This window comes from Phyllopteryx taeniolatus, chromosome 9, assembly GCF_024500385.1.
Source record: "Phyllopteryx taeniolatus isolate TA_2022b chromosome 9, UOR_Ptae_1.2, whole genome shotgun sequence".
NCBI classification, from domain to species: Eukaryota; Metazoa; Chordata; class Actinopteri; order Syngnathiformes; family Syngnathidae; genus Phyllopteryx; species Phyllopteryx taeniolatus.
In genome coordinates this window covers 6,735,290-6,759,988 of record NC_084510.1, presented here as the reverse complement: position 1 = coordinate 6,759,988, position 24,699 = coordinate 6,735,290, and the positions used below count along the sequence as shown (strand labels likewise).

Sequence of the window (24,699 nt, the reverse complement as noted above, 5' to 3'; positions counted from 1 at the left end):
AAAAAGTTTTAAAAATAGAGTACTAAAAATGTATATGCAGTAACTCAGGTATAAATATGATAAACTGCAGAAATGTCAGACTTCTGAATGTGTTAGCTTGAGTTTAACAAAACTATAATTATTTTAGCTATTTAGTTGATGTGATTTTCCTTTCTTTACAATTTACTTTGTTATCACTAATGACTTGTGTGTTTATATGTTCAAATAAATAAATAAATCTATAAGATATAAGTTTTTATAAACTGTATATATTTAACATTTAGATTTAAGTTTTGTATTGATATATATTTAACATTTAGATTGAAGATTTAGGTGTAACATTTCAGATTTAAGTATAAAGTTTACAAATATCGTGCAGAAAAGTGACTCTCGAAAATTCACTCCAGTTTTTTCAATACTGTTTGGAGGTAAATGACAAAACGTTGCTGTTATTTTCAGTGACCCCATATGCCCTATGTATATTTGATTGATGCGGTAATACTCCATTGTTTACGGTAAAGCTGGAGAGACCACGCCCCCCGCCGCGTAACCCTCAATGGGCTGTGAGACAGTCCCCTTCGCTCTCCATCATCATCATGAGCAGTAGCAAATTGCAAGCGCGGATCCGCAACAAAATGTCAACTCTGCCAGCTCTCCCTCAACCGCAGACAACATGAGCCGAGTCCCGTGTGCTCCTTCCCCCCGGAACAAGTCGCTGTCGCCATGCGGATCCACTGCAAAGTAGTTGTGATCGCCGTGTGGTGTTTCGGAGTTCTCCTACTTTTCTACTTTTGGGGAGGCAATGTCGCGGACGGTCCGCTGCCCGAAGAAGTTGCCGTGGGGGTGGACAGGACTTCTCCGTCGTCGTTCAAGCTCCGTCTCGATGTTGGTCCAAAGTTGACGAGGAAATCTCCCACTGTGCTCGAAGTGCGTCCGGAGGATCCACCCAAAGGAGGAAAAAAACGGAAAGTGACTAAGCGAGAGGGCAACGTCAACGCCAAGAGGTGAGAGCAGATTTTCTTTCTCCTTCCTTCCACGTTTGCATGGGAGCACAGAGCACACGAGAACATCGACTAATTGCAAATGTCACGATTTAGGGATGTTCCATGAACGCGTACGCAATCTACACTCACGATGAATTGAATAGACATGATTAATAAGTGGAGGGGTTGTCATCTTCACAGAGGCCACGGTGATGAGTTGACCTTTAGTCTCGCTTAATTCACCTTATTTAAAGGCTCTGCTCTTGACACAGGAGTCAATTTTAAATCCACCCTTGGATGGGAAACGCTGACATACATTTCCCTCAACTCGCTATGCAACTGTATTATCAACATCCGCACTGGCATTATGACTTTCATTTTATTTCTGTATTAAGAAGAAGAAGAAAATAATTGTGTTGATGTCGATATTCTTGATCTTTATAATAGATACTTTGTTTCATATCTTTAATATAAGTAATTCGGCATACCTGTTTTGCTTGTGTTGTTGGCCTTGTTTTCATTGTGGAGACTACTGCAACAGTGAATTAGATGAATAAAGTGTCTGTCTGTCGGTCGATCTATAAAGGTTCCCTTGATTTCACCTGCATATTCGTGTACCTTTACAAGATCTTGATCCAAAGGAAAAATAAAATAAAAAATCACTGTCCACACAAAAAATAACATGTCAGAATATTAATTTTATATGCTTATCGTTTTAGTTGTAGGTTAGCAAGGGTTGTGAAACTGCACTGCATCATGACTGACTGACTGGCTGATGTATACACAACACAGTGAGCTGACTGGGGTTTTGCCCCTCACATGTAGTTGCGGGTAAATATTAGAAACAACGCTTTATCGTAGATGCATGTGGCCAACTACAGCCTTAATAATACAAATACAGTATCGTTAAAGTCATACCCCGCTGACTGTGCCAATCAGAATTATGTGTTACTGTCTTTGTAAAGGCTATTAATTAATCAACTTTAGTACAGCTCTTTTTTTTTGCTGCCATTAGATTGTGCTTGTGTAAATAATGTTGAAGTGGGTGAGTTTCAATTGTAAACAAAATAATAATAGTGATGTGTTAATCACTCACGTTCACCAGGCACTTAATTCCACATACACCTGCACAGTCTTAATGCAAGCATGGGCAACCAAAATAATGGCAGGGGTCACATTTTTTTTTGTCAGCGCTACTAGTGGGCCGCAAAGGACCGTGCACTTACTAATCAGATGTATTTAAAAAAATGCCATTTTAAATGTGGACAAAATACTGTATGTGCATATGTCTGTTATTTTTTTTATTGAACCAATGTACAGTACCCCCGCCTCTCGCCCAAAGACAGCTGGGATAGGCTCCAGTATACCCGCGGCCCTAGTGAGGATAAGCGGTACAGAAAATGGATGGATGGAATGTACAGTACATCATATATTGTTAATATATTTTATGCTCAAATGCATGTATAAACGATCAATTCTTCAACAATAAAGGGTTTGAAGCAGAGGTGCGACCAAGTTTTGCAAGTCACAAGTAAGTCTCAAGTCTTTGCCCTCAAGTCCCAAGTCGAGACAGGCAAGTCCCGAGTCAAGTCCCAAGTTGAGGAAGGTAAGTCCAGTGTCAAGTCGCAACTCCTCGACTTTGAAATAGTTGACTTGACTTGGGACTTGCCTGTATCGACTTCAAGTCGCAAGTCCTAGACTTTGAAATAGTTGACTTGACTTGGGACTTGTCTGTATCGACTTCAAGTCGCAAGTCCTCGACCTTGAACTCAAAGTCAAGTCGCAAGTAAAATTCAAAGTCGAGGAGTTGCGACTTGACACTGGACTTGCCTGTCTCGACTTGGGACTTGAATCGGTACTTGCCTGTCTTGACTCGAGACTTGAGGGCAAAGAGTTACTTGTGACTTGCAAAGCAATTACTTGGTCCCACTCACGGCTGTGGTGTCCTTGAGCAAGACACTGATACCCCGAAATGCTCCCCGGGCGCTTCAGCTGCCCCCTGCTCCAGTGTGTTCCACTAACATGTGTATGTGTTCACTGTGATGGGTAAAATGCAGAGAACAAATTTCGTGTGCATGCATCCATGTTCATGACAATAAAAGGTGATTCTTCTTCTTCTTCTCTGGAAGCAAACAACAAAATAACCACATATTGGGATATGGAAGGCTGTTGTGCATTAATATTACAATTCAAAGATGGCACAAAACTGCTGAGCAGCAAACCGACACATTTTAAATAACACATTTTGTGCATTTTATTTTCACAAAATCAACTCACTCAAAGTTTTTAATATCATACCATTTTGCTGCATGTCATTCAGAATCCTCAAATTAATAGGCTGACTCAATCACCTGTATGATACAGGGCAGGAAAGTTCCGTGTGCTTTGTTGAAGGAGCCCTGGCAAAATGCCGCTGCGTTTCCCCTGCATGCCGAGTCCGCCATCTGTCCCAACCGCCGCTTGTCCACCATATCCGTTTGCAATGCTAGAAATTGCGTTAAATATGTTTTTGGAGGACATACAGGACACAACTCCTCATGCACTTAAAATGAACTGTCAACGGTTCCGCTAAGAAAAAAAAAAAAAGAAGCTGTTTGTGTACTTTTGTTGCGATTTGCCGCTCTTCAGTTCCCAGCATGCATTGCGTCATGCGATGCGGAAGTTTTTCCATTATAAGGACGTTAAACATTGTTTAAGTGTGTTTATATTACCCGTAGTTCGTTGAATGTGTGTCTTAATTAACTGTCGGGTTATGAAACTGTGACGAAAACCATGACTGTGACTTTTGTGTTCTGTCAAATGCCAAGCAAAGGTTAGTATTACTGGGCATCTCATCAGAATATGTTAGTGTGCTCTTCTTGGTAAATTATGCAATATATTCCCATTCTTCCATGTGCTGAAAGAGTCTTTATTTACTTGAGCGACTTACCAGCATCACAAAATTAATCATGCCTGACAGTGTCTCTATGTCTTCTCTATAGGAGAAGAACCTGTGGAAGTGCTACTAAGCAAAGTCTGCCTTTTGGTGGTGAATGGTGTGACAACAAGTTAAAACTATGATGTACTTTTATGGTGGAGGACGCATTTTTATAATGTTCAAAAAGTAATCGAGGGGTCACTCCAATTGTATGTGGCCCGCAGGCCGCCAGTTGCCCATCCCTGGTGTAATGATATCTATAATACAACAGCAATATAAAAAACAAGCATTGTTATTTCATCATTACATTAAATAACATATTGTTAAATTCGTACCTGTCTGACATCGTTGACTCAAACATATTTTTGACATTTTTAACGTCAAGGCATCCATGTCATCAGATTGTGCAGGTGTACATTGAGTGGTAGTTTTACTGATGGGCTATTCAGGAAAACTACCGTTGTCAGTTATGATTGGTTATAATAAAGGAAATCGCACTGCAGCCACAATTTGAGCCGTTCAAGGGTGGAGTCATTGAATTATACCTCCCCTTACTCACTAACCCCAACCTCTTACTGAATACAGCAGCCACAGGCTCCTTAAAAGCCTGCAGACTCTTACTTTACCAGCAGCCAATATGTATTCTCCTCTAAAGCCAGACTGCAGGTTGGAGACACTGCTGGTGAGATAAAAGCCATCAAGGCGTTTCACTGAGAAAAGACCTTTGTGTCTGCCTAGAAGCCACACTCCTCCATGTGTGCTCGCCACTGATAAGGGAAATGGGGTGGAGGAGGTGTCATTTGGTGCCGTGAATAAAAAGGCTAAGGGGTTTGAAGAACACACAAGAATGTGTTTGAGGGACACACGCAGACAAATCTTTTTTTTGTTTTGTTATAGTTTGACTTAATAAAACTTATGCTTTAAAATTATTATTTTTGTGAGAATAATCACCAATACATCTCTACATGGATAATTCTAGGTCAACAGGGATATATGTATACATTAGGTGTTGAATATTCTATTTTCAAGCTGGTGTGTGTTTCTCACACTGATTTTCATTTCATCTTTAAATGTGAGCAGGCCTGTTTCCTGGCAATATGCTCAATCGACAAACATCCCTGTTATTGCAAGTCCTATCATTTCCTCTTGACACATCACACTACTTCCGCTGACTAAAAATACAGAGTGTAGCTCCAGCTCTCCAGCCAGGCTCAGTACATTACATGTCTGTAGTCATCAATCATATAATCACTCAGGTTATGAAATGGTAGAAGAAAAACTTGGCCTTCAACAAAATTATAATCCCTTGTGCATCATTTTGCCAATAGCTACAAATGCACCCTCTGTTTAGGGAGTTCATACTGTATAAACAAACAACCATTCGGACTCACATTCACGCCTACAGGCAATTTAGAGTCTTCAATTAACCTACCATACATGTTTTTAGAATGTGTGAGAAAACGGAGTACAAGGAGAAAACCCATACAGGCACGGGGAGAACATACAAACTCCACACAGGCGAGGCCAGATTTGAACCCGGGTTCTCAGAACTGTGAGGCAGATGTGCTAATCAGTTGTCCACCGTGGCGCCCATTGATAACATTAAATAAAAAGCAAAGCAGGTACCAGTCCCAGGTGAATTAAAAAGCAGGAATCAGAAACAAAAATGGCAAATTCAAGAAGGTGGATCTTGTCCAACCCAATAGTGGTGTACCTGTAACCCAGTGTGGTTGATCAAACTCAAAACCCAACAGCCTATTGTATAGTTGGGTTATGAAATCAATGTGTTTTGTTTTATGTTGTAGGCAGAGCATCTCTTGCCAAACAGATGGTTCAATAATTTAACCCAATGTTTGGTAAAACTGACCCAACTTCTGATCCAATAGTGTCAACCCAACAGTTAAATTTCAAAATTATGCCAACACTTTTAAGTGTGTGCCATAAATCTAAATGTAATTAATAACATGTAGTACTGATCATGCCTTCTTGCAGCGATGTCAAAAGTACTGGTATTCAGTACTTAAGTAAAAGTGCTGATAACAGACACAAAACATCTCTGGTAAAAGTAAAAGTACTGAAGCCACTCCCTTAAGTAAAAGTACAAAACTACACACTTATAAATGTACTCAAGTAAAAAAGTAAATTGACATTTTTAACCCAATAATAAAATACATATAGTTAGATTTTTGTATGTATAGGGTCGGTTTACTGAAACTAGTCGGAAAAGAGCAAATTATGGCTATTTTCAGCTTGGGGTTTATTATGGTTTTGTTTTGGCAGTGAGCAAATAAATGTGTTGGAAAGATTGTATGTTAATGCTCAAACGTGACATAATTTACTGCCAGTGAGCCAGACTTCAACAAGCTGGCTTTCTAAAAAAAGTAACGTAATTTATCATGTATAATGCGCACCCATGTATAATACGCACCCCCAAAGTTGACCTAAAAATTCTGGAAAACCCTTCTACCTATGTATAATGCATTTTGACAATGCGTGATTTTGCTTCTACCCATAAGATCAAAAGATGATGTATTATCTGTATTTTGTTAGTTTTTTCAAATAATTATTCTGAAGTTAAGCACTTTATTTGAACATGTACCGAAATTTCTCGTGTATAATGCGTACCCCCAAAGTTGACATCAAAATTCTGGAAAACCCTTCTACCTATGTATAATGCATTTTTACAATGCCTGATTTTGCGTCCACCCATATGATTAAAACATGAAGTATTTTTTTCAAAGAATTATTCTGAATTTAAGCACTTTATTTGAACATGTAATACTTTTTTTATTTACTTGCTCTTATTTTGAAATTCACAGCCTTACTTTTATTTAATAAATGAGAAAACACACAATTGTCGTCATAAGTTTGATTACCCAGGCAGAATTTGTAAGATGGGTACAATTATTTAAAGAAAACATGATGGGCCAAGCGAAACACTTTTAATTTTATTTTAACGGGATTCAAATTAAACTGTCAAGCATTTCAGAAAAGCATTATCATTAAACAAAACATAACCATAGAGAAATTAATGATGGTTGTTGTTCAGTCATCAGTCGTATTAAAAAACTAAAGAAAACAATATTTCACAAATTCTGCCAGGCTATGTAAACTTACGAGCACAACTCTACATATATGTAGTCATATGTACCCCTGTAATATTGGAATGAAAGTGTAGGCTACACCTTTTTCATAACCAGGTGGCAGTGGCACATTTGAATGACAGTGTGCACCTTTCTCATAACCGCTAGGTGACGGTGGCATATTGGAATGAAAGTGTACAGCTTTTTCATAACCTCTCGATGGCGTCATACATTTGTAAAATGTGAAAGTTTTTTTTTTCCATTTTCCCCTACACCTATGTATAGACTCTTTCAAAAAAATTACAATATAATGGAAAGGTTTATTTATATACATAATTAGATTCAAAAAGTTAAACTTTCATAGATTATAGATTCAGGGCCCACAATTTAAACAATTTCAAGTATTTATTTGTTTATTTTTACATAATGTGGGCTTCCCTCTCATAAAACCCACAAAATCAGGAATTCAAAAAATTTGAATATTGTGAAGAAATCAGCCCAAATTTTGCAGGCCATAAATGTTTTAAACTGAGTGTCACACACTAATCATCTACTAAACTCAAAGCACCTGCACAGGTTTCCCCAGGTGTCATTAAATTGCTTCAGTTTGGTTCAATTGTCTCAATTGGGTTCATTTTGGGGAAGACTGCAGACTTGACAACTGGCCAGAAGACCATCATTGATACCCTCCATAGGATGGGTAAGCCACAAAGGTTCACAGCTAAGAAGGCTGTTCACAGAGTGCTGTGTCCAAGCATATCAATGGAAAGTCTAGAGGAAAGACAAAATGTGGCAGGAGGAGATGCACCAGCAAAAGAGATGACCGTGGGATTCACCACAGTCAGACACATCCGGGAGTGAGCTACAACTGTCGGGTTCCTCGGGTCAAGCCACTTCTGAGCCTGAGCCAACGTAGGAAGCGTCTCAACTGGGCCAAGGAGAAGAAGGACTGGACTGTTGGCCAGTGGTCTAAGGTCCTCTTTTCCGATGAAAGTAAAGTGTGCCTTTCATTCGGGAATCAAGGTCCAAGGGTTTGGAGGAGGACTGGTGATGAACAGAACCCCAGCTGCTTGAGCTCCAGTGTGAAATATCCACAGTCAGTCATGATTTGGGGTGCAATGTCCAGTGCAGGTGTTGGTAAACTCTGCTTTCTTAAATCCAAGGTCACCGGAACAGTCTACCAGAATGCTTTAGAGGACTTCATGATTCCTTTCTGCTGAGGATCTGTATGGAGATGCAGATTTCATTTTCCAGCAGGAGCTGGCCCCTGCCCATACCGCCAGAAGCACCAAAACCTGGTTTGATCCCCATGTCATCACAGTGCTGGACTGGCCAGCCAGCTCGCCGGATCTAAACCCCATTGAGAATCTATGGGGTATTATCAAGAGGAAAATGAGGGGCACCATACCCGAAAACAAAGAAGAAACGACAGCAAGCATCAAGTAAATCTGGGCTTCCATAACTCCCAGGCAATGCCACAGGCTGATTGCCTTAATGCCATGGTGCATCGAGGCAGTGATTAAAGCAAAGGGATTCCCAACCAAGTATTGAAGATTAACATGTCGTTTTGAAAGAACCATATTTTAATTGATTTCATGTTACCCTAATTTCTTTCTTTGTTTTCTCCAAAAACTGAGAAGCAAATGGTGATTTCTTAACAGTATTAAAATGATTTGAATTCCTGATTTTGTGGGTTTATGAGCTGGAAGCCCAAATTGTGTAAAAATACACAAATAAATACTTGAAATTGTTCGAATTGTGGGGCCTGAATCTATAATCTATGTAAGTTTAACTTTTTGAATGGAATTATGGAAATAAACTTTTCCATGATTTAATTTTTTTTTAGAAAGGTTTGTATTCCGCGCACTATTGACTTTTGACAATTTTTTGGAGAAAAAAATGTGAATTATACACGGGAAATTACGGTAATATGGTTCATTCATTGCAGGCACTTTGGAAAATAGTCAAAAAATATACTTACCTATTCCCTGTTCGGAATTCCCTTGTTGTGATTATACGACGTGTGCAACCGTACGCAGCACAATGTGCAGGCATCCTTATTATTTTGGTTTCCGACCGTACTGTCCACAAACATGGAATGTGCCAACACTAGCTTAGCTACAAGGAATACGGCGACTTAGCGTTGCTGTAGGCATGTGGCACAAAGAGTGTCGAATCTACGACGTATCTGACAGATGCGTTTGACTCGCTTATTTCCGTTTTTTTACCGTCGTCGCTAATTTTAGGTTTTAAAAGTAACAAGGTCATTTTTAACATAAGGAGTAGAACGCACAGATACTTGTGCTGCCCCTGTTGTGCATTAAGATCTCAGTCCTTATTATATTGTGGAAACTATAATTTTGTCAAACTAAATGACAAGGAAAATATTTGTATAAACATAATTCCACTAGAACATTCAGATCCACATTCATCATGCCAGTCCTAATGTAGAGTAAGTTTCACTGACAACCTTGAAAAAGTTCTTTGCATTCTTTAAATGTTTTACATACGGACGACAACTTTGTGATTATGATAGCTGTTCACAGAGAACTGTAGAAAAAAAACGCTGTAATATGCTTTGGTGGAGAAATACTACTACAGCGCGGTTTTACTGTTGTGACCGTGACATACAGTACGTGTGCATGTCCATATTGAACACACTTATTATTATTATTATTATTATTATCAGTATCATTATTTTAATTATTATTATGAACACATATTGAACACTTAACATGCATAATTCTACGAAACACTGTTGGCTTTTTCCGTTTAATTTGGTAAATGAGAATATCTGTGTATCACATAGTTAAGAACGTAATAAAATGGCTCATAGATGTAGTGATTTTAGTATTTAGTAGTAAATACATTTTTATGGTTGCGAAACGGGGGTAGCACCCAACACTAATTCGCATTCACAAATTCACATATTCCCGGATTGTTGTGTGGCAAAAAATCCAAAAAAATAACATTTGTTTGATATATAGTACTTTGAACAGAAAGAAAATTGCTGTAAATTCCAATGTTCCTTTTAGCAACAATCTGATGCATTCCATCCATCCGTTTTCTAGACTGCTCATTTTCACCTGGAGGGGACATTGGATGAGAGCCGGAGTACACCCTGAAACTGATCGGATGAAAAATCATTCACAGTTGTCACAGTGTCTTTAATTAACCTACCATCCATTTTTCTTTAAAGAAACTGGAGTACCCCAATACCCAGAGAGAAGCTTAAATGGGAACGTAGATTTAAGCTTCAAGTTTCAACTCTAGAACCTCTCAGACATGCTAACACTCTTTTATCACCTGATGCATTTCTCTCTCGTCAAAATTAATAGTTTAAGCTTCAGACACTGTATAAACCAGGGGTGGGCAAACCTTTTGGCACAGGGGCCACATTGACTTTTAAAATTTGACAGGCGGGCCAAGCCAGGACCAGATGCTTACATATAAAAAATAAACCACAAAAAAAAGGCATTGTCGTGTTAATACTTAGATTTACTTTTAATGGGAACAGTGTTGTTTTTACCTTTTTTTTTGCCAGTGAATCAAAGTTAGTTTTGTTGTGGCAATTCTCAGAACACATCTGAGGTGTTGATCACTCAGCTGGGATCTGTAGGATGTTTTGTTTGTGTTCATCACACTAAAAGTCTGTTCACACACATATAAGCCAAACACCACCAGCATCCTCTGTGCCATCATCTGGATTTTTGGAAATTTGTCTGCGCTTAATGAAGCATAAAAACTAATCCAGTTTGAGAGTTGAACTTCTCTTTTAAGACAGTATCACATTGGAGATCAATCAGTTCCATCTGCAGCTCCCGTGGCGCTGTTTCAGGGTCTTGTGTGAGGGAATCTTGGATGGCAGTTTGTCAGATGAAGGTGTTTTGCTGAGCTTGCAAGCTTGATTTTAACCGTTGAGCCGTAGCCATCAGTTCCCACGTTGAATGGCTGTTAGCATAATCAGCATGCTTGGTAGAAACGGGTACCGAACCCTCTGATACGGGCTGTTCGGTCCCTGTACGACCGGAGTCAGAGTTTGGTCCATATCCGGTAGTAAGTCTGACTCGTTTCCGGTGAGGGTTGGACTCCGCCAAGGCTACCCTTTGTCACCGATTCTGTTCATAACTTTTATGGACAGAATTTCAAGGCGCAGCTGAGGCGTGGAGGGGGTCCGGTTTGGTGGCCTCAGTATTGCATCTCTGCTTTTTGCCACTCATGGTTGAAGAAGGGTTCAGAGCAGTAGCAGAGTAAAAACAGAACAGCCAAAGTCATGTCAATGTATCACTGTACCTACCACTGGTGGAACCACTGGGCATTACAGCACAACCTGGTGGAACCACTGAGCATTACAGCCCAACCTGGTGGAACTACTCGGCATTACAGGACAAGGTCAAATGAATGTAGTCATGATTTTGATATGATTTGGGCAACTCTGTAGCAATCTTTGGCGGGCCAGATAGAAATGATCAATGGGCCGGATGTGGCCCTGTAGACCTACCTTCTGGACACTATTGATATGTAATGGACAGATGTAAATAATTGGTCATTTATCACAGTTGTTGTTTTGAACCGGAACTCTGATGGTGAAAGACCCTCCTAATTCATTAGGTTAGTGCATATTTGCAGCAGAGTATGAAGATAATCAAATCTGAAACATTTTACTGTTTGACAAAAAAGTGCAGCAATGTATGGGTTATTTATTGCGTTCTATTTCTTTATCTTTCTAAAAAGAATTGCTGTTGCAAATTTATTACAGTAACAGTAATGATGTTTTTTCATGTACGTTCTCGTGGGTAGGTAGTGTGTATGATGGTGGGGTGTTTAGTTGAACAGCCAAAGCGCAGAGGGCAGTTAGAACTAACCCAAACAATAGAGTTGCTTGACAACCACCTCAAAGTAGTTTCACAGTTAAAACAAAGCAAAACACGAAAGTTACAGGAATGTAATAGAACCTTACGGTGCATTCTGACATTTGATATTTTGTTGGAGTCTTCACAAAACCATGAGACCAAACCACATGTAATTTGGCCTATGGGAGGTTCACAACTATTAGTACTCAAACATTCTTAATGCCTAACAAATGCTCACACTTCCCATGATTGTTCATGTAGTGTATGTCCAAACAAAAACCCTACTGATTTTTGGATGGTATTTGACACATAATTGCAGAGGATACTGAAATAAAAAAAAATCTAACAATCATTGTCATCTCTCTACTGCTCAGTGTAGTTTTTAATCCGTTTTTGCATAAAGGAATAACTGGAATGATGGAAACAGTGGAATGGCTTTGATACACACAATGTTACTTCATGGCCTGGATATATATCCTGATAACTGATAGCTTTATAATGGTTGTTTAACAGTACTACTTAGTTTTTCTTTGATACTATCTTTAAAGGTTGAGCTTTTTTCTCTGTGTTTGGTGCGAAACATTGGCTGTGTTGTCATGTGGTGGAGCCCAGTTTTATGCTTGCTCTGCAGCAGGCATTGAATTCATTCCTTTTGTTCCTTTGTAGAGCTTTTTGACTGATTCCAGATGTTAGGAAGAAAGCGTCATGTCTACTGCTTTAATGAAACTTAGAAAAAAATTGCTGAAGATTTGTGTGTGTGCGTGCGTGTGTGTGGTTTAGGAAGGGATAAATTGAAGGTTGTTTTTTGCATGACCAGGTGTAACATCTTTTTCTGATTGTTCAGAAGATTTGGCTTAAATCATCTTGGGGAAGAACAGGAATGTGTTTTGTTCAACCTTGACAAGGCATTAGCCTTTAAGGTGTGGAAGACAGATTTCACAACTTCTTCACATTAATCCTAAACTGCACTTCGTCATTGTGCCTCAGGCATACAGAACGGTGTCACGCTCGGAGGCTACCCTGCAACCTTTTCTCTTATCTCATTTTAGGCTGATGTTTCCTTTCAAGGTAAAATTATCTGGAATGTTCTTTTGAAACCATTCAGGTAAAAAAAAAAAAAAAAACGATTATTTTTAAAAAACATTTTTTTTAGTTTTCCATGCTTCCTTGACATTCGTGACAATGTGTTGGTCTAATGTGTTTTTGTGTCTCCTGCATGTGCTATGTGTGTACTTAGGCTATAATGTAATGGAGGCCTTCGACCCCCTGCTTGCAAATATTTTTGTATTGCAGTGAGAGATATTTTGTATTTCTGATATTGTATTGATTGTGTTGTGGTTGTCATTCTGCTGAGAGCACCATTTTAAAGTCATGTGAAAAGCAGCAACATAAATGAAGTGGTACTGCTAAAGTTGAATGCACCTTTCTCCAGGTTGCTGGTTGACAACTACTGTAGAAATTAGAACATCATCAACATTTAATTGTAATGCATGCTTTCATACAACTAGAAAAAATATTTTCATCAAAGAAAATAAAAAGGTTATTTCACTCTGTGAAAGTCAGAGTGTGAAATGTCAATCTATCTGTTGAGGACTTACAGTATACAGGTACGCTTCTACTTACACACGATACAATGAATGAGCAATGAGTTGTCAGTATTGGGTTCTTGGACAATGGAAACTAGATTGTTTTTTTTTTTACTGATTTTTTTTTTTTTTTTTTTTTACATTTTTAACCTCATTATTGCAACTTCAGTGACAAATATAAAGATGTGTATGATTAAACAATCCTCTCTGAGTATGCCCTTCACTGTCAGTGCATGTTACATCGCTCAGCTTGTCGGCTGCTTGGTCATGCATAATAGAGGATCTGGATACCTTTTTATGCCAGAAAGGTTTTTCTTCTATGCTACTGGTGAGTTTGATAGAGTTGATAGTGGCTATTTATATTCTGATGGATATTTATTGGAAAATGTAGTCAGACAGAACAAGGTTTGAGAGGGGACAGACGGAGAGAACAGAGCAAAAAAGCCAGAGACCAATAGTAAAATATAGAATGGTATGTGACTAGTAAATCGTTCCATAGGAGTCAGTTTCTATCTATATTTTGCGGACTAGGAAGGCAATGCTCCACCCTGTGAGGAAGGGATGCAACGAGTAACAAATAGGACAGGAAAGGGTAGGACAGGAAGGGGCAGGACAGGTGTAAGCCAGGCAGTGCTACCGGTGTATGATGGAAATGGCGATGCAGTGCTTAAAAACACCTGTAAAAATAAGATGCAGATTAGAAGACAGTCGTGGGGCCTCATTCATCAAAAATTGCGTAGAACAGTTTCTAAGTTTGTTTATTTAGTATGTGTGTAAGTACAAAGAAAATCCGTATTTATGGAATGTGCGGGCTCCTGCAATGTGATGTAATGTAAGTAATGTGTGTTGATACACCCCACTTGTTCTAAACTGCCACGCTTGCGCACGCTGAGCCTCATTTGCATTGAGAAACACCTCCAAGTGACCATGTACAATCCCTTTAAGAATGCACGGCTTGACTTCCCGACTTCCCTCTCCGAAAAAGAGGGCAGAGGAAATTAATAGCTCCGGTAGATCGACATTGATGGAGGAACTTGTCAGAGAAGTGGAAATGTAACCCCGCTGTAATTTAACTAAATGGATTACGGAAACAACCCCAAAAAAATACTGTTTGGAACAAATAATGCATCTGTGTTACCAAAAATAGGAAAAAATGACATGGGCCAGTGTGAGAATATAACCGCTGCTGGTAATTCTATTGATAAGAGAAAAGAGCATGCAAAGTCGGCAGAAATACAAGTGGTTTGACGTCAAACTCAATGCCAAAAAATGTGTCATGGCCCACAGATGGGAATTTTCTTCAAGCAATTAAGGATAGGCCGACCCATATTGCAAGTATTATTTGGGACATGTCATTATACGTCTAGCCAGCCACCCTCAACCACCGCTCCCAAGGCGAGCTATTCTGTAGAATGAATGAATGAATCGTGCCTTCCTCTAACCGATGTAGATCACAGATTATTTGTGCATTAATTGAATGAAATTATTTCCTGTTCACGTAGCTGAATTTGCTGTGTGACAGTGCTTTAATTGAAAAGTGAGCACAATCTATGGCTCGAACTATGTATGGGAAACCCTAATTTCTCTTGTTGGTGATGTCTGTATCGCAACTGGATGTAAATTGCGGCCAGGTAAAGAATTGCACATCGGCATTATTCGTTTTAGTGTTTGTTGTGAAATGCAGCATATGTCTCCAATCTCCCATTAAAATGTCCGGGTGGCCAAAGGTCCCAGGGGCAAAAGGATCTCGATGTCTTTGGTGACGCTCTCAGTGCATTCTAAGTGTCGTTACACTGTTCTACCACAAGGCTTTGTGTGTACGCATGGTCAGAGCTGTGGGTAAATTCATCCACATCCCCATGCATAAGATCAACTTGATAAATCCCTTACTTTGCATGGAAATGTTTGTACGCACGCTTTATGCACACTTCAGGGTGTAGTCACAATTGATAAATGAGGACCCAGGAAGTTAACAAAATCATAGTTTTTTAAAAACTTTTTTTTATAGCAATTAGAGAGTGGCCCCACACCAAGCAATTACAGTGAGTTAGGAAAGTATTCAGATCCCCTTAAATTTTTCACTCTTTGTTATATTGCAGCCATTTGCTAAAATCATTTAAGTTCATTTTTTTCCTCATTAATGTACAGCCAGCACCCCATATTGACAGAAAGAAACTCAGTATTTAGTAGAAGCACCCTTTTGCGCTAATACAGCCATGAGTCTTTTTCAAAATGATGTTTTCACACCAGGATTTGGGGATCCTCTGCCATTCCTCCTTGCAGAACCTCTCCAGTTCTGTCAGGTTGGATGGTGAACATTGGTGGACAGCCATTTTCAGGTCTCTCCAGAGATGCGCAATTGGGTTTAAACTCAGGCCTCTGGCTGGGCCATTCAAGATCAGTCACAGAGTTGTTCTGAAGCCACTCCTTAGTTATTTTAGCTGTGTGCTTAGGGTCATTGTCTTGTTGGAAGGTGAACCTTCGGCCCAGTCTGAGGTCCTGAGCACTCTGGAGAAGGTTTTCGTCCAGGATATCCCTGTACTTTCCCGCATTCATCTTTCCTTCAATTACAACCAGTCGTCCTGTCCCTGCAACTGAAGAAAACCCCCACAGCATGATGCTGCCACCACCATGCTTCACTGTTGGGACTATATTGGACAGGTGATGAGCAGTGCCTGTTTTCTCTACACATACATCTTAGAATTAAGGCCAAAAAGTTATATCTTGGTCTCATATTTCTCACCATCTAGGAGTCCTTCAGGTGCTTTTTTAGCAAACTCCATGCAGGCTTTCATGTGTCTTGCACTGAAGAGAGTCTTCCGTCGGGCCACTCTGCCATAAAGCCCTGACTGGTGGAGGGCTGCAGTGATGGTTGACTTTCTAGAACTTTCTCCTATCTCCCGACTGCATCTCTGGAGCTCAGCCACAGTGATCTTTGGGTTCTACTTTACCTCTCTCACCAAGGCTCTTCTCCCCCGATTGGTCAGTTTGGCCAGACGGCCAGCTCTAGGAAGGGTTCTTGTCGTCCCAAACGTCTTCCATTTAAGGATTATGGAGGCCACTGTGCTCTTCGGAATCTTAAGTGCAGCAGAATTTTTTTTTGTAATCCTGGCCTGATCTGTGGCTTGCCACACTTCTGTTTCTGAGCTTTTCAGGCAGTTCCTTTGACCTCATGATTCTCATTTTCTCTGACATGCACTGTGAGCTGTAAGATCTTGTATAGACAGGTGTGTGGCTTTCCTAATCACGTCCAATCAGTATAATCAAACACAGCTGGACTCCAATGAAGGTGTAGAACCATCTCAAGGATAATCAGAAGAAATGGACAGCACCCGAGATAAATAAATGAGTGTCGCAGCAAAGGGTCTGAATACTTATGGGTGTGTGATATTTCAGTTTTTCTTTTTTAATAAAATCTGCAAAAATTTCAACAGTTCCGTTTTTTTCTGTCAATATAGGGTGCTGTGTGTAGATTGAGGGGGAAAATAAACTAAAATGATTTTAGCAAATGGCTGCAAAATAACAAAGAGTGAAAAATTTAATGGGGTCTGAATACTTTCCGTACCCACTGTAAATCCAATTAGTGTGTGTCCACAGAGACATACGAATGAATCAACACCTTCATGAATGCACATTGGTCATTAAAAGTGTCCTGGAGATGCTGTTCAGGCACAATAAGTACGGTCGGACACTGCTTCACCAATCCAAAAGGGGAGGGCAATCCAGGGTGCCCACCCCAGGGGACCTGGTTCACAGGACACACCGCCCACGCACAGAGACTCAAGGCAGCCCGCCAGCTCCTCTGAAGCACCCTGACCATCACCCAGGAGGAGGACATATTAGGGACCACCATCCCTGCACCCCGTCCCACCCAGCACCCCCCAGAAAACCACAATGTTACAGCTCTCTTATTTGTGTATTTTTAGTAAAGAAGGACGTGCTGTGGCCAGGCGCACCCGCGTAGAGGAAGTCATGCACTTGGCCATGGTGGCATGTGGAAATCGTCTAGAGGAGACCTTAACGCTCGTCAAATCAGCTGTCCTGTTCAACCTGAAGAAGATCAAGTTTCACATTTTTGCTGAGGACCTCTTGATCCCACAGTTTAAAGAAAAGGTAGGATGCCTAAGGCAGCTATTAGATAAATTATATATTTATTTACAGTATACTGTATATGTATTTCCTTATGGCTTGGATTTGGCTCGGCAAAAAACTTACCTAAAAATAGGGGAGAAAAAAAATTGGTCTCCAGCCCACAAGCCAAGGGAGCTCACATTCACCACCGCTCGGTAATAGATGACATTAAGATCAAAGCATTTTTAACCATCCTTTCAGAAACGCTAATAATGACACACAACCCTTTTATCTCTGCACTGGGGTGTGATCTATCACCAAGACACACTGCTGTGATCCAGCACTGTGCATCACTTCAAAGTCACCTTTAGAGGGGAGCTAGAGAGGATTCTATGCTTACGCTTTATAGACAAAGATTTTGGGACATACCTCTCTTACATTTAATCAATGGTTGGTTCTGGCCCAGTTTCCCCCCTTAAACCTCAACATAGTATATCATCTTTAAACCCTTTGAACAATTCTGTGCTTTCAACTTTGTAGGACCAGTTGGGTTGAAGGTCCATAAACTGCATGGTTTGATGGCTTTGGCGTGAATATTGAGAGCCAAGATCAGTAACTATTGACCTCACAAATGTTCTTCTGGATGAATGGACCAAAAGTCCTACAGACAGACCCAAATCATGTAGAAAGTCATCCCACAAGAGTGGCAGCTCATCCCACAAGAGTGGCAGCTGTTATTGCTGTATTCAGGGTCACCATGAGGGGGAGAAAAGGGATTACAATTCTAGGGTTGCACCAATACCACAATATCAGTGCCGATACATCTGTATTCCTACTCATATTTGTAAAAATGCTGACATCGATACCACTTAACTAGTCTGGTGGAGTAGGAGCCATGTCAACCATGTGGAGATACTTGAGGGTAAACACAGATGACAATAATGCTAAAGCCGACTGCAAATTATGCTCCACAAAATGGATGATGAACTCCGCCCTATGAATTGCGGTGACAGGCCATTCACCAAACACCAAGTTTATAGCATCCCGTCTCCCGCTCTGCACTGCTTGGCTCCGGCTGAGCCACGAGCACTCCTGTCACGATGCCACGGCAGGGGAGGCCACGGTCCCCAGATTCTCACAGTAGCATATGCTTGTCTCAAAGATTAATCTGTGCCAGTCTTAAGTACGCACAGACCTGTACAGTGAAACTGGGAGTGGCTCATTAAACCAGGTATGTTTCTTTTAACCGCTCTCCCGTTACTTGGACGTGTGCATTTATCAAACCCAAAACCTATGCGGGGTCCTCCCTGCTCAGGGGGTGGCCTCGACTCTAGACTCAAGCCAACCACAGTGATAACTCATTCGAATGTCTGCCCTTTCAACTTTAGATGGTATTTTCTGAATCCAGAGTAAAGAAAAGTAAGCGGTGGTGTGATAATGTATCACTTGAGTTGTTCTGCCAGTTTTATTTTAGAACTGAAATGCCTTGTGTTACATGCGACATTTTAGTGAACAGTGTTGCAAGACGAAGTTGGATGTTGAAAAGTGTGAAACTTACATGGTTAAGAAAAGTTTTGTTTTTGAACAATATTTGATAAAAATGAAATAAAAACGTTTTTATCATAATTGCAAGACATATTGACATTATCCATCCATCCATTTTTTTAACCACTTATCCTCACTAGGGCGTGCTGGAGCCTATCCCAGCTATCTTCGGGCGGGAGGCGAGCTACACCCTGAACTGGTCGCCAGCCAATCGGAGGGCACATAGAAACAAACAACCATTCGCACTCACATTCACACCTAAGGGGAATTTAGAGTCTTCAATTAACCTACCATGCATGTTTTTGGGATGTGGGAGGAAACCCACGCAGGTACGGGAAGAACATGAAAACTCCACAAAGGCGGTGCCGGGATTTGAACCCCAGTCCTCAGAACTAACCATCCGGCCACCGTGCTGCCTATATTGGCATTATCAAATATAGTAATTAAAGTAGTATTGGCGAGTACTCAAATCTCAGTACTACTCAATATTATTAAAAGTGGTATCGGTGCATCTCTAGACAATTATTATTATTTTTTTTTGTCCTGTTGGGCTGTTAGGTCAGGCAAAAGGAAGATCTGTATCCCTCTTATGCCGGAACAGTTTTATTCTAAGGGTCCACGAATGGCAGGTGATTTACGGTATGAAGTGGTGAGGCCCAACCCGAGTGCCCCTCACTGTATTAACTCCATATTTTCAGTCCCTGTAAGTGCAGTTTTAGTTAATATTGTTAGTTGTGGCAATAGCTGGACATATGCTATATGTATTCAACTGTTAAGGCACGTTGGACAAGTTGTTAGCACATTGGCCTCAGAGGTCAGCGGTTCAAAACGCAGCACGGGCCTTCCGATGTGGATTTTCTCCTACCGTGCTTGTGTGGATTTTTCTCCGAGTAGTCTGGCTTCCTTCCACATTACAAAAAATGCATGTTATATTAATTGAACTCTTTAAATTCTCCTGAGGTTTGAATGTGAGTGTGAATGGTTGTCTGTCTGTCAAAGTGTGCTTTGTGATTGGCTGGCGACCAGTCCAAGGTGTACCCCGCCTTTCACCTGAAGTCAGCTGGGTTAGTCTCCAGCACACCAACAACCCTGATGAGTGTAAGTGGTATAGAAAACGGGTGCATGGATATTGGCAACCTGGCCACAGAAAGTGAAAAAGGCAAAACGTGTTTCTGATCTCCACTGATTCTTGGACGAGAGGACCTGTCATTGTCACTGTTCTAGCTCATGATATGGGGGTCAGGGGTCTCAAGTTATTCCACACGAAACTCATCCATCTATGCCTTCAATCATGCTGTGACAGAAAAGGGTCTTCCAAACTGTTCAGACAAAGCTAGAAGCTAAAATCTCTCAGTCGGCTAGAGAATTAAGATTCAAAGGGAACCAGTTCATTAACTGATAAATACATTATATGTATTTACTGTATATAATGTAGTTTTGATGGATCCAAACTGTTAAAATGGTAATTATAGTTTACATGACACTTATTATCACAACAAATGTATAAAGTGCATACATAAATTAAACAAGTCGCATCTCTTCCAGCTTAGCCAGTGGCCCCAATTTGTCAGAGCCAAGTTCCAGTACAGCCTCTACCCAATCACCTTTTCAGTGGGGAATGCGAACGAATGGAAGAAGCTCTTCAAGCCCTGTGCCGCTCAGAGACTCTTTCTTCCTGTAAGGCTGCAACACATATTTCTGCATTTCATTACTCTGTGTGATTTAAATCCTAATTACTCAATAGCCTTTTTTTTTTCACAAGCTCATCACTGTAATATTTTTTTCGTGTGCTTGCTTATAAATTTGCTTCTTGTTAGCAGACTTTTTATTTTTTATTTTAAATATACAGTCTCAGGGGGCTGGATTCAGTCATTTCTATTGATTTTCCCTTTCATCTGATGTTCATTGAAATAATGTTATAAATGTTAATGGCCTTTTTAATGATTTATTTAAAGAACAATGACTGTCCGAGTCCTTTGAAAGCAGAATAAGCCTCTCTAACCAGAATATGACCACGAGATAGATAAGGTTTGCTAACACGTTATTTTTTAAATTATTATTATTTTTTTATTAACTGCAGACAAGTTTCCTAAATTCATGTGGGCAACTAATGCAGCGGAATTTGCACTAGATGAACTGATCAACAGCACAGGATTCATGCTAAGCTAAACACTACAGTGAAGTGTGAATGAGAGGATCTGGGATGTGTATTTTCCTAAAACATTTCGTTAGTCGTAGATTTTTTTTATACTGCTTGTCCTCATTTGGGTCTTGGGTGAGCTAGAGCCTATCTCAGCTGACTTTGGGGGAGAAGCAGGGTACACCCTCGACTGGTCATCAGCCAATCACAGGGCACATATTGACAAACAACCATTCAAACTCACATCCATAGCTATGGACAATTTAGACTCTTTAATTGAACCTAACATGCACGATTTACGAATGTGGGAGGAAGCCGGAGTACCCGGAGAAAGTCCACACAAGCACAGGGTGAGCTTGCAAACCCCACACAGGAACGCTCAATCCGAGTTTAGTGAAATATTTTCCTACTCCACTGTTTTCTTAGCTAAATTGACCCTTGTCTGAACACGTATTACACCCACTACATTGAACATCATCAATTAATTAAAGAGTTATGACCTCATCTTGACCGTAATTCACTCATTGTCAAATAAGGATTATTCCACTGCAATATTAGCTACACCAACACAATCACTTCATCATACTGGGAGCTGCTTCTAATATTTTGGTTATTGCAATAAGAAGTGCAAAAAATATTCGGTCTTCTATCATTTGCACACGGAAGCTGCCAAAAAATGTGCAGTGAATGCACATTTATGATAAAAAGTATGCGAGACGAAGTAATGTTTTTCTCATGTAAAGAAAAATACCAATATCAAAAAGCCACTGTTCGTCTGTTGATAAGTTGCTTCGTCACTTTGGTCCAGACGGATATGACTCTACAACATTTTACACATTTTGGCTCATTCTAGGCTACCAGAGAATGTCACAGGTTTCCTTTTGAGATGCTGACAATATACACTTTTATACATGTTGGTGGTTCATGATCATGAATTTTCACTATCTGTAATTATGCCGCAGGTCATCCTCAAGGACGTAGACTCATTACTGTACGTGGACACTGATGTGCTGTTCCTGCGACCTATGGATGATATCTGGAGAATGCTGAAGTCCTTCAACAGCACCCAGCTGGCAGCAATGGCTCCGGAGCACGAGGTCCCCAAGATCGGCTGGTACAGCCGCTTTGCACGTCATCCTTTCTACGGCATCTCAGGGGTCAACTCGGGTGTCATGCTAATGAATCTCACAAGGATCCGCAGCACATTGTTCAAGGTTAGACAAAATATTGTCATTTGTTTGCTCTCTTAACACAGAAAGCTTAAGTAAGCTGTGATTCTACTTTTGCATTCTTAATGTTATTTTGTTGAGCTCAAGTGGCAGGCTCAGAGCTTTGTGAGTGGGTCTGATTGAAGTTTTGCGATTACCATGCGAGCATCACAGACGTGTTCCCTCAGAACTCAGTTTAGCAGCTCTTCAATTTGCAACTGGAAGCTGAAATGCAAATGTCCTCCTCCTTTGATGATGTGTTTTTTTTTCTTGTAAAAAGCAGCTCTGAGTTGTGTGTGAGTGAACTATGTTGATATTTCAGAACAGCATGATTGCCCGTGGTCTGTCCTGGGAGGACCTTTTACACCCACTCTATCAGAAGTATAAGAACCACATCACATGGGGAGATCAGGACCTCCTCAACATCATCTTTCACTACAACCCAGGTAGGGTCAGAAACATAGTATTATTTATATTTCATAATAATAAAAATTACTAGATCCATGAAAGTTATAACTTAATTTATTTTGCAGTGAACCCTTACTATTTGCGGGGGTGATGGACCAAGCCCCAACGTGAATTGTGAGAATTTGTGTCATGGATGCTCATTGAAAAAAATACACTGGAAGTGTGTGCTGGCTGGTACAGCGCAGCTTCGCTAGCTGTAAAAATACCAAGTACTAATTTCCTATTTGTCATTATTATTAAGTTTTTGACTCAGTGATACTTAGACTCTCGTGTTTTAAATACATATTGTATATTGCAAAGGACTCTTTACCTTTAGTTCGGCAGTTACTGTACCTTAGGTTGAGCACCAAGCTTCCAACACTGCCAATAGCAAGCCGGACCTGTCTCTGCATCATCAGTGGTGGAGGTTAACAGCTGATCAGCTGGTAACAGCTAGGTGCTCAATGTAAGGTAGTAAAGTAAGTGCACAACTAAAGATAAAGTGTTGTTTGCATACTGCACATATTTTTTTAATGCGAGTATCTACTTTATATATCACAGAGTCTGAAATGTAATAAAATGAGAGGATGCAAGTAGCTCCGTGTAAAGAGACCTACTGTTCGCTTTGCAGTTTACATTATGTTCGTCAGTAATTACACTGGGGAACAATTTGAAAAAAAATAAATCTGTTGAGTTCCTACTGCACTGTTTTCTTAGCTAAATGAACCCTTGTCTGAATACGTATTACTCTCAGTACATTGTACATCATCCATTAATTAAAGAGTTATGACCTCATCTTGACCGTAATTCACTCATTGTCAAATAAGGATTATTCCACTCCAATATTAGCTACACCAACACAATCACTTCATCTAAAATTGGCATGCTGATTCCAAAATTGCAGTCAGTTTTTTTTTTCAAGCACGTCAAGTTCTTTCTCCACAGCTTATCCTCCAGATAAGCAAAATTCCACTGATTAGCTGTGGTAAGACTTGCCAGATTACGATTGGGCTCATCTACAGCTATGTGGCAACTTGTTTGTGCAGTCACAATTGAGACTTTGTGGTGAGAGGCGTGTGCAGCTCTCAATAAGTCAGTACTATCAATATCTGCAAACAGAAAGCTAGCATAGTAGGAATTGAGAGGATTTGTGCTGGCTTTTCTCTTAACCTTGTAACCATGGGCGTACCGTTGTAAGTTCTATTTCGTTTTATGCTGTTTTTTTTAGTTTTCAAAGTTTGTAACTATTCCATCTTAGTGTTTTATTTACATAGGTATATATTTTATTTCTTTTATTATATTTTATTTACATAGGTATATATTTCTTCTCTTTGCCATCAGTGGGTACCCCATTGTAGTAGCATTACAAAAACACAAAGTCAAAGAAAAAAAAACACGAGTCGAGCTACAGTATTTCTCTAGTTCAGGGGTCGACAACCTTAAATAATAAATTCTAAGAGCCATTTGAACTGTCTCCCACAAAAAAACACACAAAAAACGGGAGCCACAAAACCCTTTTGACATCTAAAGTGAGGAATATACTGAAAAAGAAAATGAGTATTTTACTTAATTTAAAATAAATATTTGCAAAATAATAGCCAATGAAAATATCTATTTTACCAGGCTAATGCGATTTCTGCTCCTGAAACTCAACGTACAACCGCTGCACAAAGTGGTCACCTTCATCAACACACACGATTGTAAGCTGTCATCTGTAAGGTGTGAGCGATGTTTGTTTTTAATATAGTTCATGTAGCACTTAGTATTAAACATGCTGTTTTCTTCAGAAATCTTTCTTTGGATTTATCCATGGTGGGTGTCTAATAGCTCAATAAAACTTGCCGCCAGGTGTCACGCATTGGTGCTTGTGACGCATATTTTGAGCGA

General features: G+C 40.0%; 1 protein-coding gene across 2 annotated transcripts in view; it reads left to right on the top strand.

The window, feature by feature from the left end:
- The first annotated feature begins 529 nt into the window (after positions 1 to 529).
- Positions 530 to 24,699, top strand: part of gxylt2 (glucoside xylosyltransferase 2) — a 29,507-nt gene continuing 5,337 nt past the window's right edge. The window contains exons 1-5 of one of the 2 annotated variants that reach the window (XM_061785190.1): positions 533 to 983; positions 17,328 to 17,514; positions 20,563 to 20,694; positions 22,120 to 22,371; positions 22,688 to 22,811. In XM_061785190.1, coding sequence (XP_061641174.1) covers positions 703 to 983; positions 17,328 to 17,514; positions 20,563 to 20,694; positions 22,120 to 22,371; positions 22,688 to 22,811 — 976 coding nt within the window. In that variant the 5' untranslated portion in view covers positions 533 to 702. Of the gene's footprint in view, positions 984 to 17,327; positions 17,515 to 20,562; positions 20,695 to 22,119; positions 22,372 to 22,687; positions 22,812 to 24,699 lie in introns of both variants that reach the window. The other variant, XM_061785191.1, reaches the window with a different exon arrangement.